The sequence below is a fragment of the Callorhinus ursinus genome, unplaced genomic scaffold, assembly GCF_003265705.2.
Source record: "Callorhinus ursinus isolate GAN/ISIS: 27379988/994484 unplaced genomic scaffold, GSC_fseal_2.0 scaffold16, whole genome shotgun sequence".
Lineage (NCBI taxonomy): Eukaryota > Metazoa > Chordata > Mammalia > Carnivora > Otariidae > Callorhinus > Callorhinus ursinus.
In genome coordinates this window covers 3,653,571-3,669,560 of record NW_027397078.1, presented here as the reverse complement: position 1 = coordinate 3,669,560, position 15,990 = coordinate 3,653,571, and the positions used below count along the sequence as shown (strand labels likewise).

General features: G+C 46.1%; 1 protein-coding gene across 3 annotated transcripts in view; it reads right to left on the bottom strand.

Annotated features, from left to right (window-relative positions):
• SLC9A7 (solute carrier family 9 member A7) overlaps positions 1-15,990 on the bottom strand; it is a 142,700-nt gene that overhangs the window by 32,678 nt on the left and 94,032 nt on the right. For 2 of the 3 annotated variants that reach the window (XM_073901873.1, XM_073901871.1), the window contains exons 13-14: positions 9,671-9,730; positions 5,499-5,562 (exon numbers count right to left, since the gene is read on the bottom strand). In XM_073901873.1, coding sequence (XP_073757974.1) covers positions 5,499-5,562; positions 9,671-9,730 — 124 coding nt within the window. The remainder of the gene's footprint in view (positions 1-5,498; positions 5,563-9,670; positions 9,731-15,990) is intronic. The other variant, XM_073901872.1, reaches the window with a different exon arrangement.

The window sequence follows — 15,990 nt, the reverse complement described above, 5'->3', positions numbered from 1 at the left end:
GACGAAGCAGGAAAGATGCAAAGTGTGACAGGGAGTCGCCCCACTGTTGCTGACTTTGAAGACAGAGGGGGCCATGAACCAGGAAATGCAGGTGCTTCTAGGACAGGAACTTGACCCTGGGCCAACAGTCAGCAAGGAAATAGGACTTTAGTCCCACAACCACAAAATTGAATTCTACCAGCAACCAGAATGAGCCTGGCAATGGGTTCTCCCCCAGAGCCCAACCCGGCCGACACCTTGATTTTGGCCTTGAAACAGAGAAACCGGAGGAGCCCACCAAACTTTTAACCTACAGAATAGAAGACCGGTGTCTTAAGCCACTGAGTCTGTGGGAATTTGTTATGGTGGCCCTAGAAATCTAATGCAGAGCAAAAGAGCAAGTAAGTGATGTGACCCAATTTGGGCCTTTCTTCTTCCTGTCCCTGGAATGGTGGAGCCAATGACCCTCAGAAGGGAGTAATAACAGGTTTTAAAAACAGGGAATCAAGAGCTCCACAATGCCTACTCCAGGGTTTTTCAAATTGTGAATGGGCACACGACCCTCGTGGGAAACCCGTTAAAATGCAGGTTCAGAGTCAGTGGGTCTAGGTGGAGCCTGACAGTCTGCATGTTTATAAGATCTCTGGTGATGCTCAGGCTGCTGGTCCGTGGGGACGCTCAGGGCAGCAAGACAGATCTACTGATCTCACCTCTGGCACTCTCGCCCTTACCTGTCCCCTTCATCACACTGTCACCACACCCTTAAGGATGGAGGTTCACGTGTCTTGTTTGCAGATGTAGCCCCTGAGCCTGAAAGACTGTCCAAAATATAACAGGTGCTCAGTAAGCATTTGTCAAATGCATGAATAAATTAATGTGAATTTTGCACTTTTTTATTTTTAATTTTTTAAAGTTTTTGAAGATTTCATTTACTTTTTTAAAAAGATTTTATTTATTTATTTGACAGCGAGAGACACAGCGAGACAGGGAACACAAGCAGCGGGGAGTGGGAGAGGGAGAAGCAGGCTCCCCGCTGAGGAGGGATCCCAGGACCCTGGGATCAAGACCTGAGCCGAAGGCAGATGCTTAGCGACTGAGCCACCCAGGTGCCCCGTGAATTCTGCACGTCTAAGAAAAAAAAAAAAAAAAAAAAGAATAGCCAGAAGGGAATTCAGGGACCAAGGTGGGGGAGATCAGAAGAACAAAAAAGAAAAGCATGGTGATGGGGGGTAGGGGGAGCAAAGAGGAGGAACTTGATAAAAGGCCCTTCAGCAACTGTTTGAAGTCAAAGATTTAAGTGACCGGGTATCAGATTTCAGCCTGGAGAAAAACTGGGGAAGGACCCAGAAAGTTATATGTCAATGCAACTATAAACAGCTGATTTTCTGTGTGCACGAGTACTTATGCACGCACACATGCACACACGCACCACAAGCCCAGTGGTTTCCTTTCCTCCACATTCCACTAATATCCTGCTTGTGACCCGGTCCTGCTGAGATGATAAAGCCAGGATAAATTCGGATGCGTGCTCCTCGCTACTCCAAAGCAGCCCCATCAATGAGTGCTCTTTTTTTTTTTTTTAAGATTTTATTTATTTATTTGACAGAGAGAGACACACAGCGAGAGAGGGAACACAAGCAGGGGGAGTGGGAGAGGGAGAAGCAGGCCCCCCGTGGAGCAGGGAGCCCGATGCGGGGCTCGATCCCAGGACCCTGGGATCATGACCTGAGCCAAAGGCAGAAGCTTAACGACTGAGCTACCCGGGCGCCCGGATGAGTGCTCTTCTGTAAACTTGGGGAAGGAAGTGAATGATGTCTCTGTCTGGCATGAAAAGGTCCCCCTTGAATGGGGTGGGAAGCCACCCCCAAGCCCAGGCAGCTTGCCTCCAGCTGGGCTTGTTTTTGTTTTGGTTGCAGAGTCACCAAGACCTCTGGAGAAACAAAGCAACTGAGTTTTTTGTTTTGTTTTGTTCTAATGAGTCAAACTTGCCAGGGACATGAAGCTCAAGTCTGCCCACAATATTCTTATGCTTCCCTCACATAAAGCCAGAAGTTCTAGCCAAAAGCTCCTTTCCTTCCCCCACATGAGCTATTATTCTGTAGTTCTGTAGCCATAAGTCTTAGGCTTCTAGACCCCGCGAGGAAAATCATGCTGTCCTAAGAAATTGATTCCCATTAAATGTCACTTTCCTGTTTGTTTTTAGGGAGATCATTTAGAAGATGAGGTAAAGAGAACTGCCCTTTCTTTTCTGATGGGGAACAAACATCTGGGCTTTCAGTTTCATGACATCACTGAGCGTGTGACCTGGATCCATTTCAGGGGAAACTGCAAGAACCCAGGATTTTACCCAAAAACGAGAAGCCCATTTATTTCTCTGTTTTATTGTTGCTCATGACCACCGAGTGCTCCCAGCCCTGCTGTTAGTGGCTCACTGGACCGAGAAGGTCAGGCCAGGAGGACTGAGAGATATAAAGCCCTTTAAGTACAAGGGCATGAGTCCCTTTTAAGAAGGTGCCCTGGGAAACCAAGCTTGAAGTTCGCCTTTTGTTTCCCCCCCCCCAAGTCTGACACAATCTTGAAAGACTTTCACGATGCCAGTGGAACTGATTCCGAGGACCCTCTGCAGGACTGTGTGAGAGGCTGGGGAGGAGGGAGGTTACAGGGAAGCTGTGACACCAGCTCCTGGCTAGGGCTGGCCACCGGGTGCCACTTGGAGTCCAGCAGAAGTCACCTCCAACTGCACATTCACAACTGGCCCAAAGGGCCCCCCAGGGAGCCATCGGGCACACCGATGACCGCCCCCAGGCCCAACTAGGGAGGTTTCAGAAACTCGCCCCACCTAGGGCAGGGAGCACTGTCTTAGCTGTCACTGTGCAGACTGAATGCACTGCTCGAACCCTTAGCACTTAGGACCCGCTGCTTTCCCAAACATCTCCATGGAACAGTGACAGCAAGCTTGTAACTTAGTTACAAGCCCTGTGTCTCCATGTGAGGCTCTTAGGAGATGGATGGTGAGTTCGGCTACAGGAAAGCAACCAAACCATTTCATGCCTTTCCTTTTACAGATGCTTAAATCCAGAGGCAGCAGCAATTACAAACAAACAGACAGACAGCAAAAGGGCCGGAGGTGTCTGACTGGTCTGGAACTGACAAGATGACATCTGTCCAAACCCTTGCTATCCAGCTGGAATCAGCTTGTTTTTCTTACAAAATTCATCTGGACCAGCTGCGGTCCTGGGGAGGAAGCTTTGGAGTAGGGCAGTCATATCCTAACAGAGCCCTTCTTTCCCTTCCAGTGAAATAAAGACACGTCACCCAGGTTTTCTCAGGGTGAGTTTCAAGATCTCCCTGTTAGACTCTAAATTAGCTTCCAGGTGCACAATTCTTGAGCCCTCGGTTTCTAAACTCCTTAAATCCAAGCTAGAGTCCAATGGCAACTTTTCAAAAAGAATTTCTCATGGAAATCACAAGTTCCCAACACAGTGGCCACTTCTAATATAATCTCAAAGGTCTTCCGGGGCACCATTATTCCTGTTTTAATATTTTATTTTTAAGTCATCTCTACACCCAGCGTGGAGCCCAAACTCACAACCTCGTGATCAAGAGTCACGTGCTCCTCGACTGAGCCGGCCAGGCGCCCCTCTGGAGCACCACTAAAGTGGGCATCCTATCATCTCCAATGAAGCTCATTGAAAACTCTTCCTAAAACGTCCCACTCTTTCAGAGGTCATGGCTTTGTGTCCCTTAAGGGGCACTGCCCCCAAGATGCGACCACCCTCAAAGAGAAAGAAATCAGGAAAAGCTGTAGCAGCAATCCCCGACCCCGCACAGCACCACCATCTGCGACACTTGTTCAATCTGAGTCAGGGGCTGGAGTCATTTAGAAGGTCCTCTGGCATCTGACATATGTAGACTGGGTTTAGGATGGAGTGCAATTCCATGCTGACTGAAGAAAAAGAAACGCCCGACACAGTGTCACGGACCACGTGCACGCATGTGGTCAGTAAGGCTTTCCACCACGCTGTCGCTTCTCCCGTTCCCCCCCCCCCCCCCCCCCCCCCCCCCCGCCCCGTCTGCCCATCAGATACCTGTTGAATGCCCCCAGGTGCCAGGCACTATGCTCAGCACTTCAGAGGCCATCCTGCACAAAAGAGTTCTTGACTCCGGGGGCCCATTAGTAACATTTGGGTAACAAATTTCTGCTCTTAGCATAAGCCCTCCCTCCCCCATCCTGTCTGCCCAGGAAATGCTGGCCTCGGGAAGGAGCAAACCTGGGGATGTAACAAGCGTCACATGGCAGCTCGAACTCACGTCTGCCACTTGGCTGATGCTCTTCCCACAAAGAGGTTGTGGTCTCTCTCTCTCCCCCATCCCGTTGAATCTGGGCTGCCTCGAGCAACTCAGTGTGACCACCGGCAAGTCACAGAGGCGATGCCCTGAAAACTTCAAGGCCAGGGCAGAAAGGGCGACGTGGCCTTCCACCTTGCTTGCTGTGGTGCTGGCTCTGGGAACCCTGAGTCATCAGGGAGGAAGCCCAATGCCCCCAGGTGCCAGACGTACGAGCCAGTGAGTCTGTGGACGACCCCAGCCCCCAGCTTTCTGCTTGGAGCAAAGGCAAGCTGGCCCTATCATGCCCTTTCCAAACTGCTGACCTAGAGAATCCGTGAGTGAAAGACACTGTTGCTCCCCTTTCCTCTGTTTGGTGCAGGTAGTTATGCAGCAACAGTAACGGGAACAGACGGCAAAACCGCAGGCCAGAACGTTCCTCTCTGCCCCGCAGACTCCATCGGGATTCTCTGCAGTAGCGGGCCTCTTCCCTGCTCAGGGCTCCTCTGATCACAGCCTCTACAGCTTCCCTCCCCAGCATGCTGTCCCAGGCTGTCACTGCTGCCACCACCCTGTCTAAACCTTAGCGGTTCGCGTGGCGGTGACCTTCTGCCCCTGGAGGTGGGAAGGGGGGGGGAGGACCCCCGTTCTGCCATTCCTGGGCTTGAGAGGAACTCGACCGTAGAGGATCCCAGGCCCTAGAGGAGCGGGAGGGCCTGTAATCACCCACATCCTTCCTCTCTTCCTCAGATTCCCCGGGCTGGAGAGTCAGACCCCAGCCCTCTCTTCTCCTGCCTGGGCACCACTGACAGACTCTGACCCAGTGACAGTGAGCCAGTTACCAACGTATCCAGTCTATCCATTCTTGGAAGGCAGGCAGTCAGGGACTTAGCTCCAACACTCTTCCTGGCCGGCCTAGCCCCTTAATATGTTGCTTTAGGAACGCTGACTCTGGGGTCAAACCCCAGCTTCATCACTTTCTAATCCTCTGACCGTAGATGACTCACTGAGACTCTCCAACTTCAGCTTCTAATCTGTAAAATAGGGATAACAGGACCTACCTCATAAGGTTGTTGTCAAGCTCATGGTGAGGGAATCCACGTAAAGATGTCTGGCCTATAGTTAAGTGCTCAATAAATTTTAGCCCTTTATCACAGTGTCTTCCCCCGGAAAAAGCATCTCTTGCGACTTACCCCTTGTAAGACTTGAAAGCTGTCGTTGTTGGGTGGTGGGTCCTGGTCTGGATCGACACCAACTCTGTAAGTCACCAGGGAGAAAGACAAGGAGAAAAATGGAGAGTATTAGCTCGGACCATGGCAGCCACGCTGGCTGAAAGTAGCCAAGAGGCCGACCGCCTTCCGGAAGCGGAAGGAGTAGTTAGCTAGAAGAAGAGGAAGGCTGTCATGCAAAAGTCGTGAGAAAGAGGTCATGTTCCATGTCAGATCCCAGGGGGCAGGAGAGGCAAGGGGTGCTTACACCCTATTTGAGGCTGCTGGCTGGCGACTGTCCTTCTGCCTTCCTGCACCAGACGGTCCCAGTTATCCAACCGTGGGTCTCGACGCCCCACGCCTTTTCCTTTCTGCTGCTTCCTCACATCTGCCCTGACCTGCTCTTAATTCCCTAAACTTCCGTTCCGCCATTTTTCATATATCCACGGCGGTGCTGGAAGAATTTATAGTGAACACCTGTATACCCGCCACCGACAGTCTACCATTAATATTTTGCTGGAGTTTCTTTATCGCGTGTCTATCCACTTCTCTACCACCCATCTAATTTTTTAGATGCATTCAAATAAAGTTGCAAACGCCAGTACTCGTCCCCTAAATACTTGAGCATGCATATCATTAACGTTTTGGCCTGGTGCCCCCACGTCCTCCCACAGCGGAGATGACCTGAGAAGTGACACTTTTAAGATCAACAACTGAAGACAGAAAGAAAAGGCAAAGTGGCAAAATCCACTTACAACAAATCCCATGCTTTGACTAGGGTAGTTGCCTTGGCTTAGTCACACACCAACTGTTGTTTTGTGCACCTGTTAATTCTTCATCCCTGTACCTTCCTCGCTCTGAGGTGGAGAACTGTGACCTCGATCACAGGCGGGTGGGGGAGAAATCAAAGAGGCCAGGAAAATTCTCTTGTCTTCCCACGCTCCCTCCAGTGTTGCCAAGACCTATAAACAGAACCCGATTTCTGGCAGGTCTGACCCGAGCTGGGACGGGAGGTGCCGAATGGCCTCAACCAGGGGTCTTTGGTCGTCCGGTACCGGGGTGCTGACTCCAATGAGTAGACAGCGGACTACAAAACCCCATGTGTGTGCACCTTACTTTTCTTTCTCTCCCTCCCTCTTTCCCACCTATGATGCCCAGGTTATTTCTTGAAAAAAGAGACTAATAGAAAAGGAAAACAGAAGACAACACAGATGTGCCTGCCCTCCCAAAGTCAACCTCTACCCTGTCTTATTGCAGGTTTGTCAAGCACTAACCAAAGGTGTGCATCCCTGGAAAGGGGGGACTATGGAGGGAAAGGAAACAGATAGCCTGTATGTTGCTGAGGGCAAAGTTTTAAAACCACAAGACGAATTCATGTATTCAGCAAATATTTATTGAGTGCCTATGATGCCAGGTACTGTTCTAGTTAAAATCTAGTGTACCTGACAGCAGATTTCCTCCCTGCAGGCCTGGGGTTTGGTAGGATCTTTGTAGTGAGTTCGATGGACTTTGCTATGGGTCTAGGGACTGCTTCCAGGCTGGAGATTCTGAGGGTTGGAGGCTTGTCCTCATAACTGGACATTATTCAGGGATCTTTGAACAACAAATCTCACAGAGATTTTCTTGACACGAAACCCATCCAATTCAGGGGCCTCTCAGGGCTGCCCCCCAAAAGTCCCACCAGAGCCTCAAAGCATCCGGTGTGTCTAATGTATCAAAGTGTTAAGAGGAGAGGTCACGTATGGAATTCCCAGCTCTTGGGAATTTTGAGCCCTCACCCATTTTAGAGACTCTTAACCCACGTTCCCCAGAGAAAAGTCCTCTATAGGGTAGCTTGGTCAGCATTTGTAAGATCAACAGCTAGGAATCCAATCTTAGGCCTTGTTCTGTGGGTTCTATAGCAGCACAAAGCCACTTCATGGCAGACTCGCTTACTCAGATGAGCTTCCCAGCGCAGACACAGAGCGCCGGTTACCCCGGTGTTTCTCGGACAGCCTACCAGAATGCCAGGTGACACAGCAGCCCTCAGCCTAGCCACAAGGCCTGGCCAGATTGTGGGGCAGGAGCAATGAGATTATGTGAGCTGAAGGGCATGAGGCACAGTATGGCCAAGAATATGGTAGTAGTCTGGGTCTGCCACTAATAATCTCTCCTTTCTATACTGTGAATTTTAAAATAGGTGTAATTAGCCTTCGTAAGTGGCTTCCATGCCAGCAAAGATAAAACAAGTTGACTTTACTCTCCTAGATGAAATAGGAAGACTAGGGGTAGGAGAAAAGGTTAAGGATTCCCTGTATTACAATAATGAAAATAAAACCAAACACGATAAAAGCTGCCAAATGAAACTTAGCCCCCTCTATTCTTTTAACTAATTTCTATTAAAAGGGAAAAAAAAAACTTTGGTTAACAAGAATTAAATTTTGTTCAACCAGAACTGCTTAGGAAGACTAGGTTGTGACTATTTTCATTCAAGTTCTGGCAATGTCGGAGGAACTCATCTATTTATCCTGGGTCCGTGTGGCCAGGCCAGAATTCAAAACAGCAAAGCACAAAATGGTGAAATAACTTGATACACTCACAAAAGTAGGGCCACCCTAACCTCATCTCAAACTCGTAATGTTCAACATTTTGCCTGGGGGAACTTGGGAATGATTCTAGACCCACGCTGTCCAGTAGAACTTTCTAGATCTGCGCTGTCCAACATGCTAGCCACGAGCCACAAGTGGCCAGCCACTGAGCAGGTGAAAAATGTGGCTAATATGACTACTGGTATACTTTACATTTCATTCAGTTTCACACCAAGTGAGAAAATAAAGCAATCAAACTAACGTGCTCATTCCGGAATGAAAAAATAGAGAAAGAACATGAATAATTTCCCTTCTGGTATGAGTGTAAGTACATTCTGATTAGCTGCCATCTCAGGAATTTTAGAAGTGTTCTACTTCGACTGATAATTTTTCAAAAATGTGAATGGCTGAGGCCCTAAATAATGGGAAGACTATGAGACACACACCTACATGTAAAACCCTGAACACCAAATCACAGTCTGAGTTCTCTCAGGTCCCAACTGTAATAACTTGTACAGTGCCCAAAGGACCTTCCTTCCTGAAGGTGGGATATTTCAGAAGAAAGGGTTTCCTCTGCCACCTACCTGCTACCTAAAGTCATGCCTCCAAAAAGTGAATGTGTGTGTGCGTGTGTGCGTGTGTGTTTTTAAACAGTAGAAAAAAAGTTTATGATTGACATAACATAATACAATAAAATTTAAAAAAAAAAGTGTGAACCCAGGGACCTTAACAGCTTCCATTACTCAGATACACATCGTTAGGGGACATCTGGAGCCTGGTGATATCGCAGTGCCCATGGCCAGTGAGCAGCCTCGCTCTTCTCTCCACTGCCCTCAGACACTGATTTATCTACCAGCACTGAGAATCAGGCCGGGAAGGATGCGTGCCAATAAAGATGCAGAAGGGCAAAAGAAACATTAAAGTCTTTGTTCTGCTGGCCCCCATGGCCCCCTTTAAGCCTAATCAAATCATAAACTTCGGTGGACACTGAGAACCCAATTGCATTACGAGAGTCTTTATCTTCTGTTTTGTTTTGTTTTGTTTTTAAACAAAAGTGTTTTTGTATCTTCTGATTCACCATAAGGTACCAGGACACAATTACATACTTTAAAAACTACTCAAAGAGCACTGGTGCTTAATTAAGATGGTATGAGCCCTACCCCAGTCATGGCAGACCAGTCAAATCCTAAGTCTCTTTATGAGTGGAAAGCCTTGTTTACTAGATCACAAACAAGACTTTGTGGAAAAAGTATCTGCGGCTCTGAAAACGGACTGCCCTGGATGCTAAGCTCAGTTGTCTAAGAGGGGAGACACTTGCAACTCCGGCTTTGGTGTTGACACACACTGTCCAATATGCGGGGACAGAGAACAGACTCTCAGGAACACCGACACAGCAATCAACCCAGAGACGGGGTGGGAAAGGGGTTAGACTTGACCTGACCTCTTGCCCCTTTGGCTGAAAGGGGCAGGGGGCTGGCGCACACAGGAAGGAAAGAAGAGACCAAACGGCATAAAGAGAAACATGGCGGGTTAGGAGGAGGAGAAAAGCCAGGCCCGGTTAATTCGTTTCTGAGGATTTCCTCGTGTCACCTGATGTACCGCCAGCGGTGTTCGTTCTGGTCCTCTTCGGACAGCTCCTCGACGCCAACTCTGGGCAGCAGAAGAAGGGAACGTGAGTATGACGGGGCGCACGGGGGAGCCGGGAGCTCTGGGCACAGGACCTGGACCACGCCCATCAAGGGAGAGGTGGGCTCCCTCTGAAGAGAGGTCCGTACCCTCTCTCAAACTGTCCGCATTCTCGAAAACCCAGAGAGGCAGAGAGGCTGCTAAATTTAAATTTAAAGCAACCATGTTAGGAGCGAGGCCAAGTGAGGATCAACTGGGAATGAAGGTAAGCCTCTCAAAATATCATGTAAGGAAATCAGAGGAATGCATGCAGCTCACAGAAATGAATTTATACAAGTTTTTCAGGAATTCACCTGTTTCATAAAGCAAGGTACATCCATACGAAAAATAGAAAGCAGAGTTGTTACTAAACACGTATCTGAAGTGTTTACACATACTTTGACACACATTTGACAGAAAGAGCAAAAAGCATCATATTGTTGAAAACAGCAACAATACTTGAGAAGACAAAGATGGCCTTTTTTTTTCCCCCTTTTTCTGACACAAGTAAACCATGTTGTCTAAGGGTTCCTGAAGGTCAGGAAGCCAACTTCTGCTATTCTCTTTCTCTTGCACCTTAGAGTTGACACGGTCCATTTTCACCTGCCTTAACAATTTCTGGGTTGTATTCAAGGTGCATTTGAACTTTGCCATCAAACTAAGAGCAGGGTTTCACAATCTTGGCACTACTGACATTTCGGGCCCTGGCCTCTACCTACAAGATACCAGTAGCAACCCCCTACCCAGTTGAGGCAACCCAAAATATCTCCAGACATTGCCAAATGGCCTCTGGGGGGCGGGGGGGGAGGCAAACTGCCCTCAACTGAGAACCACTGCACTTAGATCATGTATTCTCAGTTGGGGGTGGTATTGCCCCCATGGGTGTGAAGATTGGTTCTTGTGAGGCAAAAAGTTTTAGATAGTACAATGGTTTATAGTCCTCTAAACTGTGATACTACATAAACAAGTATATAGCAGATCTGTGGTATTAAAATTTCGCTGGAAGAGGTAATGGGGGGGGAAACATTTTTGAAGGGCTCCTTGTGGGGGGACAACGGTGAAAACAATGCCCAACTGCTCACGCTACTGATATCCCCTGGAATATGCAAGTGAGAACGAGATATGCTTCTTAAGGTGGTACTTCAACAAGTCACATGCTCAGAATGTGACTCGGTATTTTACCATACTACTGAAAAATTGTAACACATTCCAGAAAAGCAAGCTGGACTCCATTAACTTAAGATTCACTGATAATAATAATAGCAATACTAGCAGTACTGATGCTATGATTATTAATGATAATATTATATATGAGATATATAGATATAGATATAGATATATACGTAGTAATTAACAGCTAAAAGATCCGAAATGCTTACCATGTGCCAGATGGGACCTTTCTTTCTTTTTCAGATGGTACGTTTAACAAGAGAATGCTTTATCACATTTATCATCACATTTATTTTATTCTTACACTATCGTCCCCATCTAAACTGGTGAGGAAACGGAGTTGAAGAGGCTAAATAAGTTGCCCAAGGTCACAAAGGTAGAAAACGGTGGAACCAAGACTGTGGCTGAGGCTCTTAGACCCCAGAGCCCCAGTACTTCACCTCACAGTATCCGCCTTTTTTAAAAGATTTATTTATTTATTTGAGAGGGGGAGGAGGGGGGAGGGGCAGAGGGAGAAGGAGAGAGAAACCCAAGCAGACTTCATGCTGAGCGCAGAGCCCGACAAGGGGCTTGATCCCTCGACCTTGAAATCACGACCCAAGCCGAAACCAAGAGTTGGACGCCCAACCAACTGAGCTACCCAGGCGTCCCAGGATTCACCCTTTGATTACACGCTGGTGTCCTTAAACTCTTTTAAAATATCCAGTTACAAATGCTATTACATAAAGAGCTCAGGGCTGCTCCTGCATTTTTTCTTCAAATTATCTGGCAAAGAGCTTTGTCGTAAATTCTAACAGGATTATACTGAGCAGAGTGTCCTTCCTTGTCCTGGAGTGTTTGCATGACTGTGCTGTGGGGTGTGAAGGGTGCCTGTTCATCTGACTGCCTGGGCACATGCCATTCCGCCCCCACCATCACCACCACCTCACGTGTGTGTCACCTGAAGCCGGGGGTGCCAAAGAGAATGGTCACCATGCTGCCCAAATGTGCTCTGGACACACACAAGGTTCCTCTGCTGAAATAATCCTGTGGCCATTTTTTTTAAATTGCCAAAATTACATCCTTTGTGAATAACACCTGCTCAAGGGACTAAGAAAAATATGTAGTGTGTGCATTAACAGAAAACAATTTGAGTGTCTTGCCATCGTTTTTTTTAAAGATTTTATTTATTTATTTGAGAGAGAGAGAATGAGAGATAGAGAGCACGAGAGGGAAGAGGGTCAGAGGGAGAAGCAGACTCCCTGCTGAGCAGGGAGCCCGATGCGGGACTCGATCCCGGAACTCCAGGATCATGACCTGAGCCGAAGGCAGTCGCTTAACCAACTGAGCCACCCAGGCGCCCCTGCCATCGTGTTTTAAAATATCAATCACAACATGCCAATTTGAAAAAGATACATTGGATTTCTGGAAAGCAGGGACCTGGCTTTGGATTTAGGTCACATTCATTTTTATTTTATACACAGACTAGGACTTAGCCATGGTTAAAAATCACAACTAACTCCTCATTATTTATGGTGGAACTTGGAATCCTACCCTGGGTTTCTGACTTCTGAGCAGCTACTTAACACCTCATAAGGGCCTCTGTCAGTAGCCTGGAGAAGTAAGGATCAGATAGGTATTGATTTTACTTAGGGTGTAGAGGTCAAAACACCACACTGAACTTCAGGGGGTTTCTGAAGAAATTTAGAATGAGAAACTGGTTCACATAAATGATTCATGGTCACGGAGTAACATCAGAAACCACAGACCAGAAAAACCAATGAATCTCATTACTTTATTTCTGAGGAAATTTCTTTTCATGTGATCTCTATAAATGTCAGTTTCTACACTTACATAATCACTATTTATACATATTTGGAAAATGCAACGCACTAACACCATATGTATTGTTTACCTATTTGCTTCATTATGCTGTCTGGGTGGAGTTGGACAGAAAGAAGGAAAGAATAAAGATAGGAGCAGAAACCAATGAAATAGAGAACAGAAAAACAATATAGAAAATCAGTGAAATAAAAAGCTAGTTCTTTGAAAAGATCAATAAAATTGACAAATCTCTGGCAAGACTGAAAGAAGAAAAGAAAGAAGATACAAATTACCAGTATCAGGAATGAAACAAGGAGCATCACTATACATCTCACAGACATCAAAACAATAATAAGGTAATGCTACAAACAACATAAATGTGACAACTTAGATGAAATGGACCAATTTCACAAACTACCACAATTCACCCAACATGAAACAGATAATCTTTTTTTTTAAAGATTTATTTATTTGAGAGAGAAAGAGAGCACGTGAGTTTGGGGGGGGAGAGAGAGAGAGAATCTCAAGCAGACTCCCCACTGAGTGTGGACCCCAATGAGGAGCTCGATCCCATGACTCTGAGACCATGACCTGAGCTGAAATCATGAGCTGGATGTTTAATCGACTGAGCCACCCAGGTGCCCCATGAAACAGATAATCTTAACAGCCCTACAACTATTAAAGAAATTGCCTTTACAATTTAAAAACTCTTGAAAAAGAAGTCTCCAGGACCATATGGTTTTACTGGAGAATGCCATTAAACTTTTAAGATGAGTTAACATCAATTCTATACAATGTCTTCCAGAAAACGGAAGAGTAGGGAACACATCCCAGCTCATTTTGTGAGGCCAGATTACTCTGATACCAAAAACAGACAAAGGCAGTACAAAAAAAAAAAAAAAAGAAAGAAAACTGTAAACCAATATCCCTCATGAACACAGACCACAAAAATCTTTAACAAAATAATAGCTAATAGAATTCATCAGTATGTAAAAAATTTATACACCATAATGAAGTGGAGTTTATTTTAGGGAAGTAAGGCTGGTTCGATATTTGAAAATTAATTTAAAAAAGGGGGAGGTGCCTGGGCGGCTCAGTCAGTTAAGTGTCTGACTCCTGATTTCAGCTCAGGTCATGATCTCAGGGTCTTGAGACTGAGTCTTGCATTGGGATCCACGCTGGGTGTGGAGCCTGCTTGAGATTCTCTCTCTCTCCCTCTGCCCCTCCCACCCCCGCTCATGTATGTACTCTCTCTAAAAAAAAAAAAAAGAAAATCAATCAATGTAACCCACCATATTAACAGGCTAAACAAGAAAAATGTGATGATGTCAATAGATATAGAAAAAGGATTTGATAAAGTTCAACACCTGTTTATGATAAAAACAAAAACTCTCAAAAACCTAGCAATAGATTAAAAACTCCCTCAACTTGATGATGATGAGCATCTACAAAAACCCTAAGGCTAATATTACACTCATTGGTGAAAGACTGAATGCTTTCCCCTTAAGACTGGAAACAAGGCAAGGATGTCTGCTCATGTTACTGTTAACATCACACTGAAAGCCTTAGCCAGAGCAGTAAGTCAAGAAAAGGAAATAAAAGCTACACTGGCTGGAAAGGAAGAAATAAAACTGCCTCCGTTTGCAAATGATGTGATGGTCTATGTAGAAAATCCCCAAGAAGTTACAAAACAAAACCCTCCTAGAACTAATAAATGAGTTGGGCATGGTCACAGGATACAAGATCAACATACAAAAACTAGGGCGCCTGGATGGGCCAGTTGGTTAAGCATCCAACTCTTGGGTTCAGCTCAGGTCATGATCTCAGGGTCATGGGGTTGAGCCCTGCACCAGGCTCCATACTGGGCATGGAGCCTGTTTAAGATTCTCTCTCTCCCCCCCCTCCCTCTGCCCCTCCCCCTTCTCCCTCTCTAAAAAAAATACGAAAACCAATTGTATTTCTGTATCCTAGCAATGAACACGTGGAGACTGAAATTAAAGATAGAATAATATTTATAATTGCTCAAAAAAGAGGAAATACTTCGATGTAAATCTAACAAACCATGTACAGGCACTGTGTGCTGAAAACCATACAGCAGTGATGAAAAAAATCAAAGACAATCTAAATAAAGAAACATGCCACGCTCATGAACTGAAAGACTCAACATAATAAAGATGGCAATTCTCCCCAAACTGATATATAGGTTTAACACAATTCCTGTGAAAATTTCAGCGAGATTTTTTTTTTTAGAGCTAGACAAGCTTATTCTAAAATAAAATATGGAAAGGAACTAGAATAGCGATGAGAATTTTGAAAAAAGAATAATGTGGGAGGGCTTGCTCCACCTGATGCTAAAGCTTATTACATAACTATAGTTATCCGGACAGTGTGGTACTGGTGGAGGGTTGGATGCATTCATCAGTGGAGCAGAACAGAAACAGACCCATGTGTATACAGCCAACTGATTTTTGGCAAAGGAGCAAAAGTAATTCAATGGAGTAAGACCAGTTTGTTTTTTTTTTTAAGATTTTATTTATTTATTTGAGAGAGAGATGGAGCACAAGCAGGGGGAGCGGCAGAGGGAGAGGAAGAACCAGGCTCCGCACTGAGCAGGGAGCCCGATGTGGGGCTCGATCCCAGGACCCAGGGATCATGACCTGAGCCAAAGGCAGACGCTTAACCGACTGAGCCACCCAGGCACCCCAAGACTAGTGCTTTTAACACATTGCCAGAACAACTGGATGGTCTTAGGCAAATGGAATAAGATAAAACCTCTACCTAAGCCTTGCATCTTATATAAAAATTAACCCAAAATGGACCACAGACTTAAATGTCAAGCAGAAAACTAAAAAACATTTAGAAGATAACACAGAAGAAAATCTTCAGGACCTAGGGCTTGATGGAGAGTCCTTAGATATAACACCAAAGGCACAATGCATAAAAGAAAAAAATGATAAATGGAAACTTCTGTTCTATGACAGACTCTACTAAAAGGATTAAAAGACAAGCTGCAGGGCGCCTGGGTGGCTCAGTTGGTTAAGCGACTGCCTTCAGCTCAGGTCATGGTCCCAGGGTCCTGGGATCGAGCCCCGCATCGGGCTCCCTGCTCAGCGGGAGGCCTCCTTCTCCCTCTCCCACTCCCCCTGCTTGTGTTCCCTCTCTTGCTGTCTCTCTCTCTGCCAAATAAATAAAATCTTAAAAAAAAAAAAAAAAGACAAGCTGCAGCCTGGGAGAAAATATTTGCAAACCACATCTCTGACAAAAGACTAGTA